Raw genomic sequence first — 18,057 nt, 5'->3', positions numbered from 1 at the left:
AGCACATTGGGAAGGCAATGCGATAGGTAGGAAATGATAATGATAATAAGCAATGGAAAGGTTATGCAGTTTTCGAGAAAGTGGTAAGCTTAGTTAATATTAAAATAGGAGTTTAAGAAACTGGAGCAGGTGGAACAGGAAGTATTTTGGACGAAAATGGTCAATTTAATTGGGGCTTTAGAAGAATTTGGCTGGGCAAAAAGTTTTGACGTGGATGAGAGAATTGATGGCAGGGACTTTGAGTGAGAATGTTACGAAAAGACTCGTTAAAATTTTGATATAGAGCGTGTTCTTTTACGGCGTGGAAAAATGAACATTGAATCAAGGTGATGAGCGTAGATTGGAGACTTTTGAAGTGTAGATATGGAGAAGGATGGAAAAGGTGAAGAGGACAGAATGGAAAATAAAAGAGGAATTGCAAGGCACGGTAGGGGGGAAGAGAGAATTGTTGGGAGAAATCGGAGGTATGAAAGATGTATGCAGATCATTGTGTTTAACGATGGGATATAAAGACGTCTAAATCGACTACTTTCTCACCCGAAGAAACGATTATCTACCTACAGGTAAGTATAGAGTGTCTATCGTCTCCTACGGTCGTTTTCATCGTATTTCGTCATCTTCAGAAAATCAAGCAAATATTACACACGATTCATATCACCAATAGCGTCCCTATTGCTATATCGGCTATAATTAAACACTTGATAAATCGGTTCTTTATAATAATAAATATGGACTTGATCTGTGTGCCAAAAATATCGATATGGTGTGGATATGTGTATTTTCGCGTTGCGCAGCTCTAGCCGCGCGAAAGTGAGGAGGTGGGGGTTACTCCTGAGTACTGGACTTGTTCCGAGTTAACGTAATCAATCCCGTTTTTTTATCTCGCGTCTGGACCGTCCGTCAACCTGTCAAGGACTCATCGCACCTCACGGTTCCTCATCCCATCCATTCCATCTTCCCAGACACACATTTACCCTCTCTTTCCCCTTCCCCATCGCTTTCTCTTTTTCCACTCACCCGAGAGCTATGTTACCGTTCCTCCCTTCCAGTCATTTTCTCCCTTCCCACCCCCGCTGCCTCTCCACGCCCTCTCCGCACCCGCCCTTTGGTGGTGTCGCCCTCAACTCCCCACGGTGCGTGTGGAAGGGGGCGGGATGGGAGAGGCGTTCCACCCCACCTTTGCGGAATATCTGGCGTGTGATTTATCGCGGTCCCCACTCTCAGACCTTCGAATCCGCGTCATAACTGAACTGGACGTGTCGGGTGTTCGTGGAGTACCACATCGTGTTCATCCCGTTTCCATTCCGACGTTTCCCGAACGTCTCACTTCGGTTCGATTATTTTTGTTATTCCTTTGTTATGAGTGACTGACGGCGGACGTCGAATGATGTTGGACATGAACGAGACCCTGGAGCTCTCTCTCGCACCCGGACGATCTCTGCTACGTGCAGGGCAGTTGAAGGTTATTAATAGTGCTTTGTATGATAAGCCCCGCGTGTTCCCTGTGTTCTTCGTATTATTTTGACGTCCTTCAAAGGAGATAAGTTGGCCTCATTCACCTATCGTTTCGTCCACAGCAGTGATTAATTATGACTCTAACCTTTGGTATTCCTAAGTAGGCGTTCGTACATCTACATGCAAGAATCGTTTTGTTGTGGTCCCGTCTCGAATGCAATGGAAAGGTTAAAAAGGAATAATTTTCGAAGGAAAATTATTGTGAATATAAACGTTGAGTCCTTTATTAGAATAAAAAGGAAGCACCGCGGGCCACAAAGAAAAACATCATGTATATCGTAAGTATGTTAGTGTCAGTGCTCTGCCAGGGCATATATATATATATATATATATATATATATATATATATATATATATATATATATATATATATATATATATATTTATCCATTTATTTAGATATATTCAAACACGCAAAACCCGCCATATTCTTCACATGGAAATAGATAGAAAGAAAAGGGATAGGAACAGTTATAAAGGACGAGCACAGGAGAAGTGGGGAAGGTGGAATTGAGCAGATCACATGTGTATATTTCCTTGACCGGGACTTGAACCATGGCGGATTTACGTGTTTGAATGTGTATTTAGTCAACGTGGCTCGACTCCCTTTGGCTATGCGTGCCACGAAACACACTGTTCCCATCCTTTATGACGTATATATATATATATATATATACGTCATAAGTAATATATATATATATATATATAATATTAGGAAAAATGATGCAACATCATTGAGTTAGCTACCTTCAAAATTCGAGTGTCGGTATCGAATACCTCTATTATTATTCTATCAGTTGTGTCTGTGTTTTCATACAAAATCCAATCGTTTCCTCTCTCCAGTAAATTATTTTCATAGGAAGTGATGTGAATATGATATTGTTACATGTAGAGCCAGTCCCATGAACCTAGGGGTTTTTGCATCCAATATTGGGCTAATGCTTACTTTACGGGTCATACTCAAGAACAATTCTATCCAGCAGTCACCCATGTTTAAATTAATCCCCGTATGCATTACCCCTATTTCTAAGCATATGGTGCCAACTATTTTACCAGAATTCTCGTATCTTACTTCTAGTGAGTCTAAAAATATTATCTAATTGAATAATATTTGATATCGTTACTAGTACAATCGTCTCTTGATTACTGCGCCCTCTTTCAGTTCCGGATCTCTGTAAACACGTCAGAATAGAATTTCAAAATTTTATATTGAGGTCATTTATCGCAATCCCATAGTTTCTCATGGTTTACTGGTGAAAACTGTCATTTGCATTGAAATTTTTCCTCGTTTATATTACGAAATAACTTCGAAATTCAATGATCAAGTGCGTTTGAACCACGTGCTTCGCTCCTCTCACCGAAAAAAATTAGTTTTGAATTTTTAAGTAAGGAATTTGCACTGAATTTCTTGGCGAATGGAATTTCACCACCAATACTTAAGCAATGAATGAAGCAGTGACCGATATTTTGGCAATTATTATTTAGGGAAAACAATAGTTCCATAATTCCCATAGTTTTTAATGCTCCACTTAACGTCAGAGGTGGAGAAATCTAGTGTTAACAGATTTCCATTTCACACAGTCATTCCGGGCGTCTGCACTTCAGCTTCCTGACAGTCAATAGCCCTAGAGTGCCTTACGTCGGAATACAGATGATCTAGGATGGTAAAACATGATAGATAAATTTGTGAATGCTTTTCAGTCTTCCGTCTAACTTGAAGTGTTCTCATCTCGCGCGCGTTATGTGCACTCAAGAGCCCGGCAACTATTTCCTCGATCGATACCAAATCTCAAATTTGTAAATGCTCGAAGCGTTAGAATGAACACGAAGAGATATCGAAGGAAATTTGTGGGACGGGCGAGGGCATAAAACTGTTTCGGGCTACTCTCGACCTGTAACAACCCTAAATTTCGACGTGAGCTCACACACTCCAACCCCTAACCTTCCCACTCCACGGCCTCATTACTCTCTGGATTCCTTCCCATCCCTTCGCTAGGGTCCCTGGCTAGAGTTGAATCGAAGCACCCTTTTTACTCGATTTCCCGAGGTGGATGGAAGACAAAAGGTCCGGAACAATAAAATTCGAGTGCCTCGAGAGGAAATGGAGGCTCCGGAGGAAATGGAATCTTAACGCAGCCGACCACCGCCGCCCGTGGGGATGATTTGTATTTTACGATTCTCCCCGAAAGTGGGGCAGCAATCCAACTCAGTGGGACGTTTGTTTGAGTACTGTCGGCCCATCGCTTCTCTGTTCCCCCCCTCTCCTTTTTCTGCTTCCGTTTCAAGTGCCCCCCTCCCCCGAATTAAATTTCACCCTTGCTCAACGGGGTTCTGTGATTCACGTAGTTTTCAGATGCTGGTCCCATCCTTTCGTCTTGCATGTGATTTGTTCTGTAAATATTAATTCGCATCCAAACTAGTGAAAAACAAGAAGTTTTAATGCAAGCGGGTCGTGAACAGGGTCTGGAGAGGGTCTGTTGCGAGGGTGGCAACTATGCCGGAAAATTCCAGACGAGTCGAATTTTGCGCCGACACAGAAATCGTTGCGTTTTTTTTCTGTCGGTCTTTCCTCTGACAAAAGAATACACACGCAAGGATCATGCGCTGTTGTCTTAGTGCGAAAGTAAATGCGAGGTAAAAATAACAACCCAAATCTTCCGGGTCCATTGGAATCTTCTTGTACCAATATAAGTATATGTCTTGTAATGACTGTATTCGGATCAAGATACATTTTTGAGGGATATAGGGACGAACCACCTCTAAAATTCCATGCCAAGGATAACACGACACTTGATATCCTATTTTATCACTTAGATATGAGTATATACTTGTCATCTTAAATTTAAATAGACTATTTATAAATTCCACGTACTCCGCACGATAAGCATTCATAACAATATCCAACCCAAGTACCCTAATATATTTACTCAAAAGCAAACATTCAATGATTCAGTGAATTATTTCATGCTGTGTATTGGCATATATCTGAGTATGTGCGTATGTATATTGAAACGTATGCATGAACTAATATTTGCTCATGCATGGCTGATGCCCCGTTCGCCCTTACTGCAACCGGCGGTGTAAAGTGTGATTTGAGATGTAGACGCATGCTTTCTTTCTGCATTCCATCCGACGTTCCTTATATTTACCTCCCTTTAATAACTTTGTATATTTTTTATGAAGAGTGTTGACAGTTTAAACCCTACAAATTCTTCGACAATTTCCATAAATATATAGTTCTGAGAGCTAAATATCAGTTATCTTTTTCCCCTCGCGCTGCGTAGTAGAGCCGATGGAATATCGTCGTCAGGTTCGTTTATCGTAGGAAAACCATGAAACTTGGTTTATTACTTCCAAGGGAATGCCATCCGTCCATCGATCGCCGACCGAAGTCCACGTATACATATAGGAGTTTTCAGGTTGTCATTGTTTTCCGTCCCCTAGCACATTTTGTCCGAGTTTTGATTGGGTTCACCTCTGATGGTTGAATCACGTCCCTTTCTCTTCTGACGAAAGACGGACGTTTATGACCCTTATCGAATTTGACGACTTCACACCATTAACACCCTCAGACAGACACTGTTCAAAAAAGACTGCTTAAAATATTTCTTGCCCGTGAAAATATATGTTGGAAAATGATTTTCCAGTACTACATAATATTGTGTTGCTCTTCTTTGATATTTCTGTTTTATTTTCAGCACACTTTCCATCAGAAAGACTAAGTGTAGAATGATGTGAAAATTTGGTAATATTCAAATGGTAAAAATTTTACGGAGACCATTTAGTGATAAAATATTTGGTGATAACCTGGTGAAATGAAAATACTGAAATTATTGATAGCGGAAAAGTAAAGCTGTTTAACCGTGCTGAATATTTTTGTGCATTTTTTATCTCTTTAATCGGTAAAATAACATAGAAAAACGACGAAGTTTATACCTTCCATCCGTGCAATAAATCATTCTGTTAACTTTAAGAGTCTACTTAAGGGGCAGAAAATAATATAAAGTTCTCATTTCAATGGACTAGATGAGAGTTAGGGAAAGCAATGTTATCAATACGTTTCCCGATACAGGGTACACGTAATGAACGATGTTCATGTTGGCCGTATACATTCACAATTTGCTCAGTTGCCGACGATTTTTCTCACCAGCACAATGCACGAGTAAGCAGTGAGCTCAAATAATGCTATCGTTTCATCACTCACTGTGCCGTTACTTCAATACCCAATGCGCCTGCCAATCGGCGATGGCTATACTGACAGCGTTACGCATCGCTCACATCTCTTCTCATTGACTCTCGGTGAATTTCTGTAGCAACCTCCCCAGTAGCGATGCGATGCTATTAGCGAGCTGTCCACCATTTCCAGAGTCAAGTGAACACTCCGTCGGCTCCCTCGGACGTACGTTTTTAAGTAGCGTCCGTCGCGCGTGCAAGGACGGGTGCTAAACGGGGGGAAAGGGCTCCGGAAGGATGAAGGAGGATCTTTCACGTCGGCCGAACCGTTTTCCAGTGTTAATGGGCGCAGAAGGATGGCCTCCTCTCCATCTCTGCCCCCCTCTCATCCTCCGCCTGTTCTCACGAGCCCCACCCTTTCCTCTTCTTCCTTCTCCCCCCTTTCTCCACGCCCCGACTTCCTCCTTCCTCACCCTCGGCGGCGGCTCCTTTGCCTTGTCCATTAACGTCCCCACCTGAATAGTTCGTCATCCATAAAAAAACCATATTAGGAAAAAGGCAAGGCTTTGGAAATCTCCCGAGTCCGCCAGTACATATTTCGAACTCGTGCGGTCGTCTTGTATGCCGCCTTTACATTGTCCTTCCGTCGAGCGGTTTGTGGTGATTGAAAATCTCGTTACCTTTCCAATGCGTAAAAGGGCCGGCTGCCTTCGGGGTCTGTCGTGTTGTGCATTGGATGGCTCATTCTCCGTCACGTGCCCTTTCGTAAAACCGTTGGAAACTGTCTAGTTTTCCTCGACTAATTGGTTGCGTCTTCTTCACAACAAGATTGTTTTTAGTTTTTTTTTGTTAACGATGCCAACGGTGTTGTTACGACAAAATCTATGGTTGCTGACGCATGTATACGTTCCCTTTGTTGCATTTCCTAATGCGCGACAGGTTGTTCGGTCGCTCGTAATGAAGTCTGTTCACCCATAATTAAGTCATTACGTTAAAGTAAATGTTCGTTTGGAAAGTCAATTTAGTACAAGGTAATAAGAATGTCGCAGGAAACAAGCTTTTAATTTTCTTTTTCAGCCGGGAAGATTTAAACATATGTTTCATAAACTAATTGCAAGTCATTTATGAGTTCGAGGATTTGTTATGATGCTGTTTGTCGGAGTTTCCAGATGGATAGTCAAACAATCCAATGATTGTTTGAAATATTTTTAGTCGCTTTTATTTAAATTTGACTATTTCGTAAGAGATGCTTGAAGATGCTTGTTTGATTATTTGAGAGGTATCTAGGTGGTGTGTTGCAGGTTGATAGAATATTCACGAAGGTTATTTGGTGGGAGTAGTCCGTATTGAGTCCAGAATTATTTCATGAGAAGCAACGTACAGGCCACATTTATGTTACAAAATATGCATTTTAAAAAATGCTCTCCTACATTGGAATTTAAAAAAATGTTTTTAGCTGAAATGCAGCCGGCATAAGCTGATATTGGCACTTGACCAGCTGCGGGTAAATTGTCAAATCGCACCGTGAGTTGTGCAACGTCGGAGCCACCAGCTGGCGCACTAGTCCTTTTTTTTACGGAGTGAAGTAAAAAGAATGAGGATGTTTTAGAGAGCGGAAGATGTAGGTTAAGAGATTAAAATCCACAATTCGTGTCGCGTGTTTTTATTTTTTGTGTCCCCATCCCCCAATTGGGTTCATCTTTAAATGATGTCTCTCTTCCGTTCGAATTTCGTGCGTTGTCATTATTCTTTTGACCTGAATTTCACGCTTTATCATAATTATTCGAAATTTTCAGCACCGCCATTATTTTGAACGGTGTGGGAGTTAAGAGGAAACTTTTTTTTTTATGTTTCCCTTTTTGCACCCGAACCTTAAGGAGGAAAATATGCATCATTTCTGCCCATTTTCCTCAAAAGGGAACTCTCGACGGAACTAATCAAGGAATGTGGACAGAGACAAACCGCCCATCTCTCAGTCTTTGATGGTGCTGACTTATTCGACGCTGCTGTCCTCCTCCTAACTTACATTCAGTCCGTTCATCTGGCGCACGCGGTACGGGCGCTCTTTTCGCGTCTCTATCTCATCTCTTTCTCTAGGGCATTCCCTAGGTCTTCTGTGTTTTCTTGACACTTCTGTTTATTTATCTTCAAATTCCTCTCACGTGGGGTTGTCAGGATCGCATTTATTCCAAATCCAAAAAGGTCGTTTGCGACTGATAATTGTTTATTTTTTCGACCAACCGCTAATCAGACAGCATTATTCCCAATAAATTCGTCGCTTAATGATTTGAATAAAGTTTCTCATTGCCCACCCAGAAGTTGAATTCTTTGATTCATCACCGTCCGATGTCTATTCTTCGTGCATGTAAAGGAATTGAGTATCGCAAAATTCGCGAGCTATATTTTTTTGTAGCGAATGTTGTCGTTTGCATTTGGATTTTAGATTCACTTGTTTTATTTATTCTATATATTATTATTGTAGTTTACTTAACTGTAATCAACAGGATTATTTAAGTGTATGTGGATGAGTATATGATTGATGCACTCTGGGTAAACGTGACATTTTGTTAACATGTCATTCGATGATCCCCTATAAGATTTGTGTCTTCAATGTTGGCAGCCAGTGTTGAAATTTTCCACGTTGAATTGATGCTTTACAGTGTGTTCATCATTTTATTTTTCCCTTATTGGATCGCCCAAAAACTCTTTCCCATTCTCCTTCACTTTGCATTTGCTCCTCGTAACCATACTCATGGATGACTTTCAGGAGACGCATGTATATTTAGATGAACTCAAGGCCTAGGAGAAGCTTTCAAGGTCTTCCTCTTCCCGATCCTGAGCTTAGCTTAGGGTTTTGTCCCTTGATCACCTCTTTTCTTGAGCTGGGACAAGCGATTTCGCCCACGCCGTTTTCACGCATGTGTATGAAAAATTAATTCGCTCCCGTCAAGGACAGAAGACCTATTCCACATATGATCCTCAATTGCTCTTGAGTCTCTTCAAGCGAGGTGAATATCGGGAATCTGAAAAGAAATAAGGTCCTTAGATCATGAGTGAATACGTAGCGGTTTGATTTTATTTGTTTGAGATTCTAAATTGGTATTCTCCGTCGAAGTTCATGCCAGAGACTTCTTCGACGCGTCGGCCGTACCATTAGGAATTATTTTTTCTTCATCCATAAATCTTAATTCCTATTCATGTATTTTGCATTGTCACTTTGACGTGCCGAATGCGTGACTTCGTAGCTTGTGGTAGTGCTATTCAATAATCAGTTTTCTTGCACGCGATTTATTGAAAAAGGGGGCGTGGAAAAGAAACAACGCTAAGATTTTTTTCTTTAAATTCATCCGCCGGTGCTATTTTGCGAAGTTTTCTTACATATTTAAGCATAAGTTAGTTTCCTTCTCTTACGGGAGGCGGTGTTGCTAGGCTGATAACAGTCGTTGAACCTGAGGCTACGCTATATTCCTTTTCCGACCGTGATGTAACATAACTTGAAGGTGACGAGACATGGTGATATTGTCGGGTACGTCAACTAACATCCACAGTTTGGTTAAATAAGTCTACATCGTCCATACCGTCATATATATGTATTGATCATATCGAAATATCACCATATCGACGACAAATTCGACCTTCGGTGTATAATTTCATTAAAATGATGGATTTCGATCTGATTGATATGAAAAATGACGACATACAGTTGATATGTCGTCAAAATCATCGAAAAAATGATGCGCTTACGACGTGCACGATAGCCAAGGTGGTTACATATTTCATTGCGGAGTTCATGCCGCAGACGCAACTAGAAATTACTGCGATATCTTTCGAAGCACGGCCATTAGGGCTGGGCCTCTTTATTATATTTTCAACGACCTCTCGACTCTCGATTGACGATTGCGATACTGCCTCTCACTCTCTCCCTCCCTCCCTTCCTCTCTCGCAGCGCATTATTCCTGCCAGCGTGGGGGACCCCTGAGCGTCAGCTCATATCCCCTCCATTGTACCTCCCCCCCCGGCCACCCTCCCTCCCCCAGACGCGGAGGCAAAGGATAAATGGATGACTGGGGCTGTTGGTTCTTGTGCAGGGAGGAGAAGGTATCGGTGACTACGGGATGCCGATGCGTGCTCGGTGAACTGACTGGACTTCTTTCACTCTTCCCCTGTTCTGTTATTTGAATGGTGCTCTTGTCGTTCCTCCGGTTCGAGTGGTATTCGGGCGAGAAGTAAAGTAGGTGCTTCAAGTACTAGAATAGAGGTGAAGGGTTGGGCCGAGACGGAGTAGTTGGCGTGTGGTGAATATATTTAGGTTATTCAGGTGCCCATCAGTTCTCTAAAGGATATGGTTGATTCATTTAGTTTATATGTCATACTTATTATCTTACCATTACAGGGTTATTGAACTCATTCGATGTTTTCCCACACAGATAGGACGAAAAGCTTAAACTGGGTTGAATTGCGACTCTTTTGAAATCAAGAAATGGTTGATGTAAGCTAACCAGTATTGAAACGGATGTAGTCTTATTAAATAATTTTAATTAGTTTTTAAGCGAAGTAGGCCATGGTTGTCTTAATTTAGGTTCTAAATTACCAGAAAACTGGACCACAGAACATATTAAAAGGCGTGGAAATAATGAACTACATGGAACCTAGAATGATATGTCGGCTGCACCTTGAACTTTGTACAAACCGAGTCTTCATTTTAAACATTAATATTACTGAACTTGTGTACCTCGCAAACGATGTTTTGGAAATATTTACAGGTATTAAATTTCCGACTATTTAAGAGATTTAAAACACTTTTGAAAATGGGTGTAAGGTATGCATACCGTTTACTGACAAGATGAAATTAACGAAAAATATTAACTGATTGAAAAATAGTGAATCAAGATTTAGCTCTTGAATTCATTTTCGCATTCATTTGTTCCTACTCCGTTTCATGCCTTACGCATTTTGGAATGATTCTGTAATTTACGAGGACGTATCTTGTCATTTGCTTGAGGTAAGGAACTTAACAACGTAGAATTTTTTCTAAGATAAAAGGAAACAACGCGTTGTAGTGGTAGTGTCATTGCGGAATGAAATTGCAGTGAAAGAGTTTACGAAATGACACTTTACTGTTATTTGATGTATGGCCGATGCTCCGCTATTACTTGAGGGTTTGTTGAAAAACCTCCGGAGTGTCGTAATTTGCTCACCGCCTGCCTCACAAAAGGAGAGAAAACTTAACGGTGTTTTGCGTTTTTTTAAGTTGAGTTCACATTCATACAGATGGTGCTCCTGATTCAACTCTCCTTCCTGATTGTGAATTACCACCATAAGTGGCGCAAAATGACATTTGAAACGAATTACTCGGCCTTGCCTTAGGATCAAATTAGCTAAGATATTATTTTGATGTGACCTAAGAAATGAAACTTAAAGACGAAAAAATACTCGAAATAACGACAGTCACGGAAGTCAAGGATTGGCGGTGAAGATTTTTTCAATTTCAAGTGAAAGGGTTTTTCATGTGATATATAGTATTATGATTCGGATCTTTGTTTTAAGAAAACCAAAATATTGTACCAATTAGAAATGTACGGTTGCATCAGAAATTGAAATTGAAGGGGGAATGTTTTTTTGCCTGTAAGAAATTGCGATTAGATTGCACCGAGCGTATTATTTGTGTATGGCGGGAGGAGAGAAAGGGGCTAGGTTAGTGGGGAAAGAAGGGCATGAAGGTGGGGGATGAGAGAAGATGGGAAGCTGGGGAGGTGAGGAGGGTAGTTTTGGAGGATGTGGTGGGGGACGGCGCGGGGGGTGGTGGAATGTGGTCGACGGAAGCGGTGCATTGTGGGGGGGCATGGAAGCGTGCGTGCGTGCATGCATGCGATCGCTCTTGTGCGTGCGAGCGCGCATTCGTGCGGCTCTCGGGGAAGCGAGCATTGAATTGGTGCGGAATGACAATTGGTTACGATGTGGGGAAGATTAGGGGACGGGGAAGGAGGGAGGGAGATGTTGTTGGTTTCCCGGGAGACCGAGGGAGTGCGGGACACTTGAAATAATAATGATGATGATAAAAAAAGAAAGAAATGACTTAAAGCAGTGCTGGTGCGTCTCAAAACGCACACACACCCCTGCCACCATGAGTTTCAGTCACTTGTCCTCCTCCTCTGCGCCCTTGCTGCCACCTGGCGTCTGTCCCGCGGAGGAAAATGAGGGTTCCTCGACGCACCGAGAGAGATAGGGGGTAGGGGGGGTTTGGAGGAGGGAGGGGAGTTTGGAAGGAGGGCCGAGGACGAAAAGTCATTTGAGCGTGACGGCGAGCTCTCCCGTTGGGGATGGGTACGTGATCAAAGTTCGTGAATCCCCCGGCGGGAGTGATGGGGAGGGGGGACGGTCCTCCTCGGGACCGTCGGTGTTGCGCTCATCGGGACGTGTGTCCGTCTGTTTTTTCCTCGTCTTCACAAGAGAAAGAGCATTCGCATCGTCTAGGGGACCACACGACGAGGCTCGATCCCCGCTCCTTTTGCGGAGCGGTAATTATTCCTCTTGTCGGTCCGTACGGAGTCTTGTCTTTCCCGGATTCCTCGTCCTCTTCGAATTTCAAATCGCCGAAAGTAGGTATTTCATTTCTCTCTTTCCTCCCCACCCCTTTCCCTCACAATCTACCCTTTCCCCCGAAGGCGTACCCCGTTTGGGAAAATGCACATATCCGCGCGGGACGCGGAGGGGGATTGCATGGAAAAAAAATTGTCTTGTCCGAAACGATTCCTTCCCATATTTGAGTCGAAAATGATTGATTTTTATCGTCCTAGAAAAAAAGGACACATCGATGGATTCAATAAATCCATCCGCCTCATGCCTTTGATGGGAGTTTTGTAATGGCGTGGGAAGGATAAGAGTCGCATCCAAAGTATCACAAACATATCATAACTGTAAAAACATACGACGGCGACGTGATCCGCGTGTTGAACAAAACATTTCAGGTGTTCTTTCCGTTAATTTCTTATTTTCCCTTGGGAGTCAATTCTATTTCGTTTGAAGTAGCGGTGAGCCATAATTTTTTCCCCACTCGTCATTGACCGTGAAATTCGAATCTACAAATGGCCATGCCATTAATAAAACATAAAATATTTGAAAAAAATTATTTCAGGGCTCTAAATGACCTTCACGGTCCTTGTATGCACTAGTTTCGCAATAAAGGGAAAACGGAAGCATTAGTTGATTACATTTAAAAAAATATTTATGGCATAATTATTTCGAGCCGCCAAATCGAGTCGTCCACATATGCACGAATTGGCCTCGTGCTAACATCGACCAGTGGAATTCCCACCCTTGGGTCAAGGTAGTGCTTTTTTTGGTATTGCCTCTTTTTTTATAATTCCAGTTTTCTCTTTATTATTTTGTTTGCTCGGCTGGTTGATAAATATGAAGTGTATAAAAGCTACTGCAAATATGGTCGAAGATATGCGATACTTTCCTTCCCGCCGTATGGTCAAAGAGAATTGTAGGTTATAACTTCAACAGATCTGACGTGAATCTCAAGCAATGCCCAAGGGTATTACCTCTGAGCGCTGTTTTTATGAATATCTGATAGTTTTATTTAACTTTTATTTTATTTAACAGTTTGGAATACCATCGTTTTTATCTCGGATAACAGGACTTGAATGTTCACGTTTTACTTTATGTTCGAGCTGTCGTGAAGAATAACTTCGTGCTCATTTTCCTGTTATATTTAGTTCACCTATTAAACCTCCTCATAATCGCATGCCTTCATTTGCTGGTATCTTCGGTTGTATCTCTGCTTCATTTCGCGGGAAGGGGAACAGCGCTAGAGGGAATTTTTATATTAAGGTGGAATCTTGCTCCTTATATGGCGCGGGGTGCTCGGTCATATGCATTCTCAAGAGTAATAAACAGAAAAAACATCGCGAAATATAGTATATAACATATATTCCTATAGCTTAGAGTATTCATACTCAGCAAATAAGCGAATTTTTTACTTGAACTAATTCCACGGTTTCTATTTCTTTTGCAGTTGGTCGATGTTGAGGCAAGAGAGCGGAAAACGAGCAATCAGAAGAAATAGAAGCAAAAATGCCTGTTTCCGGTCGGTGACATCACGCTAAACTCAACAAATATGGCTGCCATCATATCCGGTCCAGATCCCTATAGGGAACTGGAAATGTATCTGGAAAAAATGAACGTAAGTACGCAATAGGTTTATTATTGGGAAAGGACCGTTTTTGTTGCAAATTTTGATTTAAAATTGTATGAAAAATAAGGAATAATGCACGGTGGAAATGTGCAGAACTTGTTGTGTACGTTTATCTCGTGTCAACACAACACACTCCTTTCATCATGGCATTACTGTGTTTGCCAGGCAAGTATTTTCATTTTTTTCCCTTTAGTGGTGGTCTATTGCGAAAGGTGTGTCGATCATAGACTTTATGATCAAAAGTCAGTCAAAGTTCTGAACGGAAATGTGTATTACGTGACCATCGATTACTTTTTTTAGCATTCGACTCGTCATGTCTACTAATGCTTGTGCTAACTTAAGGAGGGAACAGAAAAGATTAAAAACATCATTTATGAGTGCCTTGTTGGAAATCTACGTGTTTAAAAAAAAGCCTGCGCGGGCTTGTGTTCTTCGACGAACCAAAAATTTTTACGATGTTTTTTTTAAGCGTTTCGATTTCATAATAAATTCTCCGAAAAAATATTTTAGCGTATCAATGCGATTTACGCATGCTAAAATCTCAACACTTAGGTACGTCAAGGTTTTGGCGGCAACGCTTCATTTATGTGAATGTTTGCCTTTCTCGGCTTCTAAAGATATGGGAACATACTAGATTGCTTGAACACCCAAAACACTAATGGGCTTTCTTGCGTTATCTATTTTGTGAAACTAAAATATTTCATGATGTGGTATCAGGTCTGATATTGTGCCATTATTCTGCAATGGTAAATACATATTTGCCAATTTACATAATTTCGATGCATTATACCGCTTTCAATTATTTTGATTGCTTTCGGCACATTTAATCATTTTCAAGTCTCATATAAATATAAAACATCAACAGGGGAAAATTTCAAACGTTTTCTTATATAGTATATCCTTAGGTGATAGGTTAGTTGGCATGGATTGTTGTGAGAACTTACCTCCCGAGTTCCCTAAAATTGTTGAAAATTATCACAATATGGGATTGATATGATAATCACAATTATTGCATCATTGCAAATTTACTTTTATCATAAAAAATAGTGTATGAGTTCAAATTAGATTTTGTAAAGGGCAAATGCATAAATTATGCAGTATTACCAGGGGAGGACCTCTCAATCTCTGGACTTTTTCTATTGTATTCCGTTCTGATAGCATAACTTCTTTTCCCAAAAAAATCTCCGGATTAATTAAATATTCTACATGTTTTAAGGGGCTTGTATTAAATTATTTTATCGTTATCTTCATTGACGTCACGTCTTCAGAACTCTCTCCTCTTATACGTAGCCATACGAATCTTCACCTCCACTTCAAACCTTACGAAATGTTCGCGAAGGATATTTTAAGCCAGGCCTCCTGTGTCGGCAGCACTCAACGAGGGCCAAGATAGCCCCATTAGCTAGATCTCCTCGAATTCCCACCTCTCGTGACTCCCGCGCTTCGACCCGTTCGCTGAGGGAGCTGATGCTTCGGTTACCCGCGTGCAAAGAGCGAAACTGCGATCGCATACCTGGGATATCCGCTGAGTCTTGTCTAAATGGCATCGCAATCTATTTCTCGGTCGGGCGCAATCTCGTCCTCTGCCGAAGGAAATAGAAAGCGTTCACCGACCGAATCGGCTGGTGGAGTATTGGTAAAGGATAGGTGGAGGAACTGTATGGGAATGCACTATCAATCCGTCGTCATGGTAACCCGCAGCGGCTTCTTTGGACCCAGCAGTGGGATGAAAGAGAGAGAGAGAGAGAGGGAGACGTCGGGAGAAGGATGGAGAAGGGACGAGGGAACGAGAGAGAGAGGGAATCCCGATAGTCGGCCTCTCTGCCGGTGATCGACCGCGTTCCGAAATAATAGCGATCCAAGTGGACGGCGGCGGAGTTCAAACGTATCTCTTTCCTCGTTATTTTTCCTCCCTCTCTCTCTGTCGCCGTCGTCCAAGTCCCTCGCCATTCCATGCCTCCCTCCCACCTCTCCCTCCACCCCCTTTCGTGCTTATTTCTCCAAAAACCCCCGCCCCCACCTTTGCCCAGAATTCCCTCCCCTCTCTTACGATCCGTCAAACCGTGGATTGCGTCTCCATCACGACCGACCCTTCCCGGTCCACCCCGCAACCAGAGTCCCGCCCTATCCTTCCTCCCGGGCGTTGCGATCTCTTTACACCATTTCCCACCATCTTCCCCCCTTTTCCCATTTCCTCCCCTCTCCCCCTTGACCTGTCATCTCCCCCGGATCTGCTCCCTCACGATTCGAGACCGTTTCAATAGGCCCGACTGTTCACCTCGACACCGTAGGGTTTGGTTGGGCACAGCTCGCTTTCGCTCCTCCGCTTCCGTTTTACTGCGCAGAAGGCTTGTCGCCAAGGAGGGCAGCGGTAGGGCGGAGGAATTCCTTGCAGACGAAGGCCGCATTGCGGGTGTCGTTTGACTTTATCCTCTCTCGAAAAGGTTTTCAAAAGCGAGAAAGTATGTCTCTTAACTCTTAAAGATGATTACCGTAATCTAAATCTATCGTAAATCAATGTCTTGTTGCATTGATGTTCTCATCTGGCACCCTCATCGGTCCTGGGAAAGCATTATTCTTTTGGAGGTAGTTCGTCACGTCTCTTCGGCAGCGTTAATTTTTTTTGTTTTTTTTGTTACCTCTCAGAGTGGTGTCATAAGCGTTTGTGATCTAATGTAATAATTTATTGTTCACATGGTATAATATTCTATTAAAGAAGAAAATGTTCCTATCCTAGCTCTTAAGGAATCCCCTATGTATGGATGCCACATACATACAATACAATACAATGGATACAACAAAAGTATCCCTGGTGACCGAAAAACTATAGGATCAATGTAAAATATTTTTATATTTTTTTAGTAACAGGGTAGGTGTTTTCTAATTAAACTCGAGATAAAAATTTGAATGCTCATTGTAAGATGTGGGGCTAGAATATACCGAGCTTCTGTTAACTGCAGAAATATTTATTTTAGGCATGAATTAAATGATAACCAAATATCCCCGAATAAAAGAAAAGGCAGATATCTGTGCACTTCTCACAAAGAAAAACTTTGTGTGCGCGTAAATACAAATGCTTGCCTTTGGCTGCGAAATGGAGAATGATACCGCTTTTTGTTCGAAACATTTATAATGGTAATTCCGAATATTGAAAATATACCGTAATTATTGTTTATTTCGCTGCAATATCCTTGATACAAATTCTAATAAATTTATCTGGATTCAGAGTAGGAGATGTGAGTTTTTTATAATTCTTTGTAAGCGTCTTTGTGGTGATTACCTTCTCGCAGATGTTCATCATAATGTCCCATTTATATCGCACCTTCCTTATACAGCCAGAATTTCATTAATTCACACGCACACCGTCCTATTCTGATTTTCTATTCAAGGTGTATAATCCATTCCGCATAATAGTCATCTCCATATCCTAAATTCCACAGAGGTTTCTTTTTCCATTACTGCTAATACAAGGTGTCATCATCTTCCCTAAGCTATAATGCTTTGGCTCCGAATGTTTCACCTGGTCGCGCGTCTCATCGACATGGAATGCCACATATACGGTGCGTTATTTATCATTAAGAACTCTGGATGCAGATGTTAAAGAAAGGGTAAAGGGGCACTGGGTGAGCCACTCCAGTCGGACTAATAATGCGGCCGTAAACGATATCCACCACGACAATGGCGCCTCGCCTCCTGGAACTCGTCCGTGCCCTTCACTTAGCATCCATTAAACTCTCTCTCTCTCTCTTTATCATGGGAAGGGGGAGGAACCGTCTCGCCTCACTCCCTCCCCGTGAGGCCGGAGCGCAGATGCAACCCCATTTATAGGGTTGCGTATCCGTCAGGAATAGGTCGGAAATTTACTTTTTCTAATACTAAACAAAAAACCGGTAAAACTGTCCGAAAAAGTGAAGAAAGGTGGTATGCATACTGGAATTCTCAATTAAAAAGGATGTTCCTTTCAGATTTGACAGCAGGTGGAACTAAGCTTAGACCATCGCGTGCTCAAACGATGTCAAAAGAAAGAAAAAAAATATTATAATATGACCGACTGCGGTGATATGAGCGACATTTGCAGTGTAATCGAAGTGAGTAATGGTGCCACCTCATTTCCTTTAGCTTAAAGGGAACTTGCGTTGTTACCATTTTTAAAGTAACAGCTTTGAACC

The 18,057-nt window shown here is 41.9% G+C and overlaps 1 protein-coding gene across 1 annotated transcript in view; it reads left to right on the top strand.

Moving 5' to 3' along the window:
• cv-c (crossveinless c) overlaps positions 1-18,057 on the top strand; it is a 345,201-nt gene that overhangs the window by 87,124 nt on the left and 240,020 nt on the right. Inside the window, exon 3 of the mRNA XM_071587904.1 lies at positions 13,709-13,876. Coding sequence (XP_071444005.1) covers positions 13,811-13,876 — 66 coding nt within the window. The 5' untranslated portion in view covers positions 13,709-13,810. The remainder of the gene's footprint in view (positions 1-13,708; positions 13,877-18,057) is intronic.

The sequence above is a fragment of the Hetaerina americana genome, unplaced genomic scaffold (genome assembly GCF_022747635.1).
Source record: "Hetaerina americana unplaced genomic scaffold, ioHetAmer1.1.p SCAF_3, whole genome shotgun sequence".
NCBI lineage: Eukaryota > Metazoa > Arthropoda > Insecta > Odonata > Calopterygidae > Hetaerina > Hetaerina americana.
Note: the sequence above shows the minus strand (reverse complement) of the source record. Positions and strands in the feature narration are given on the sequence as shown.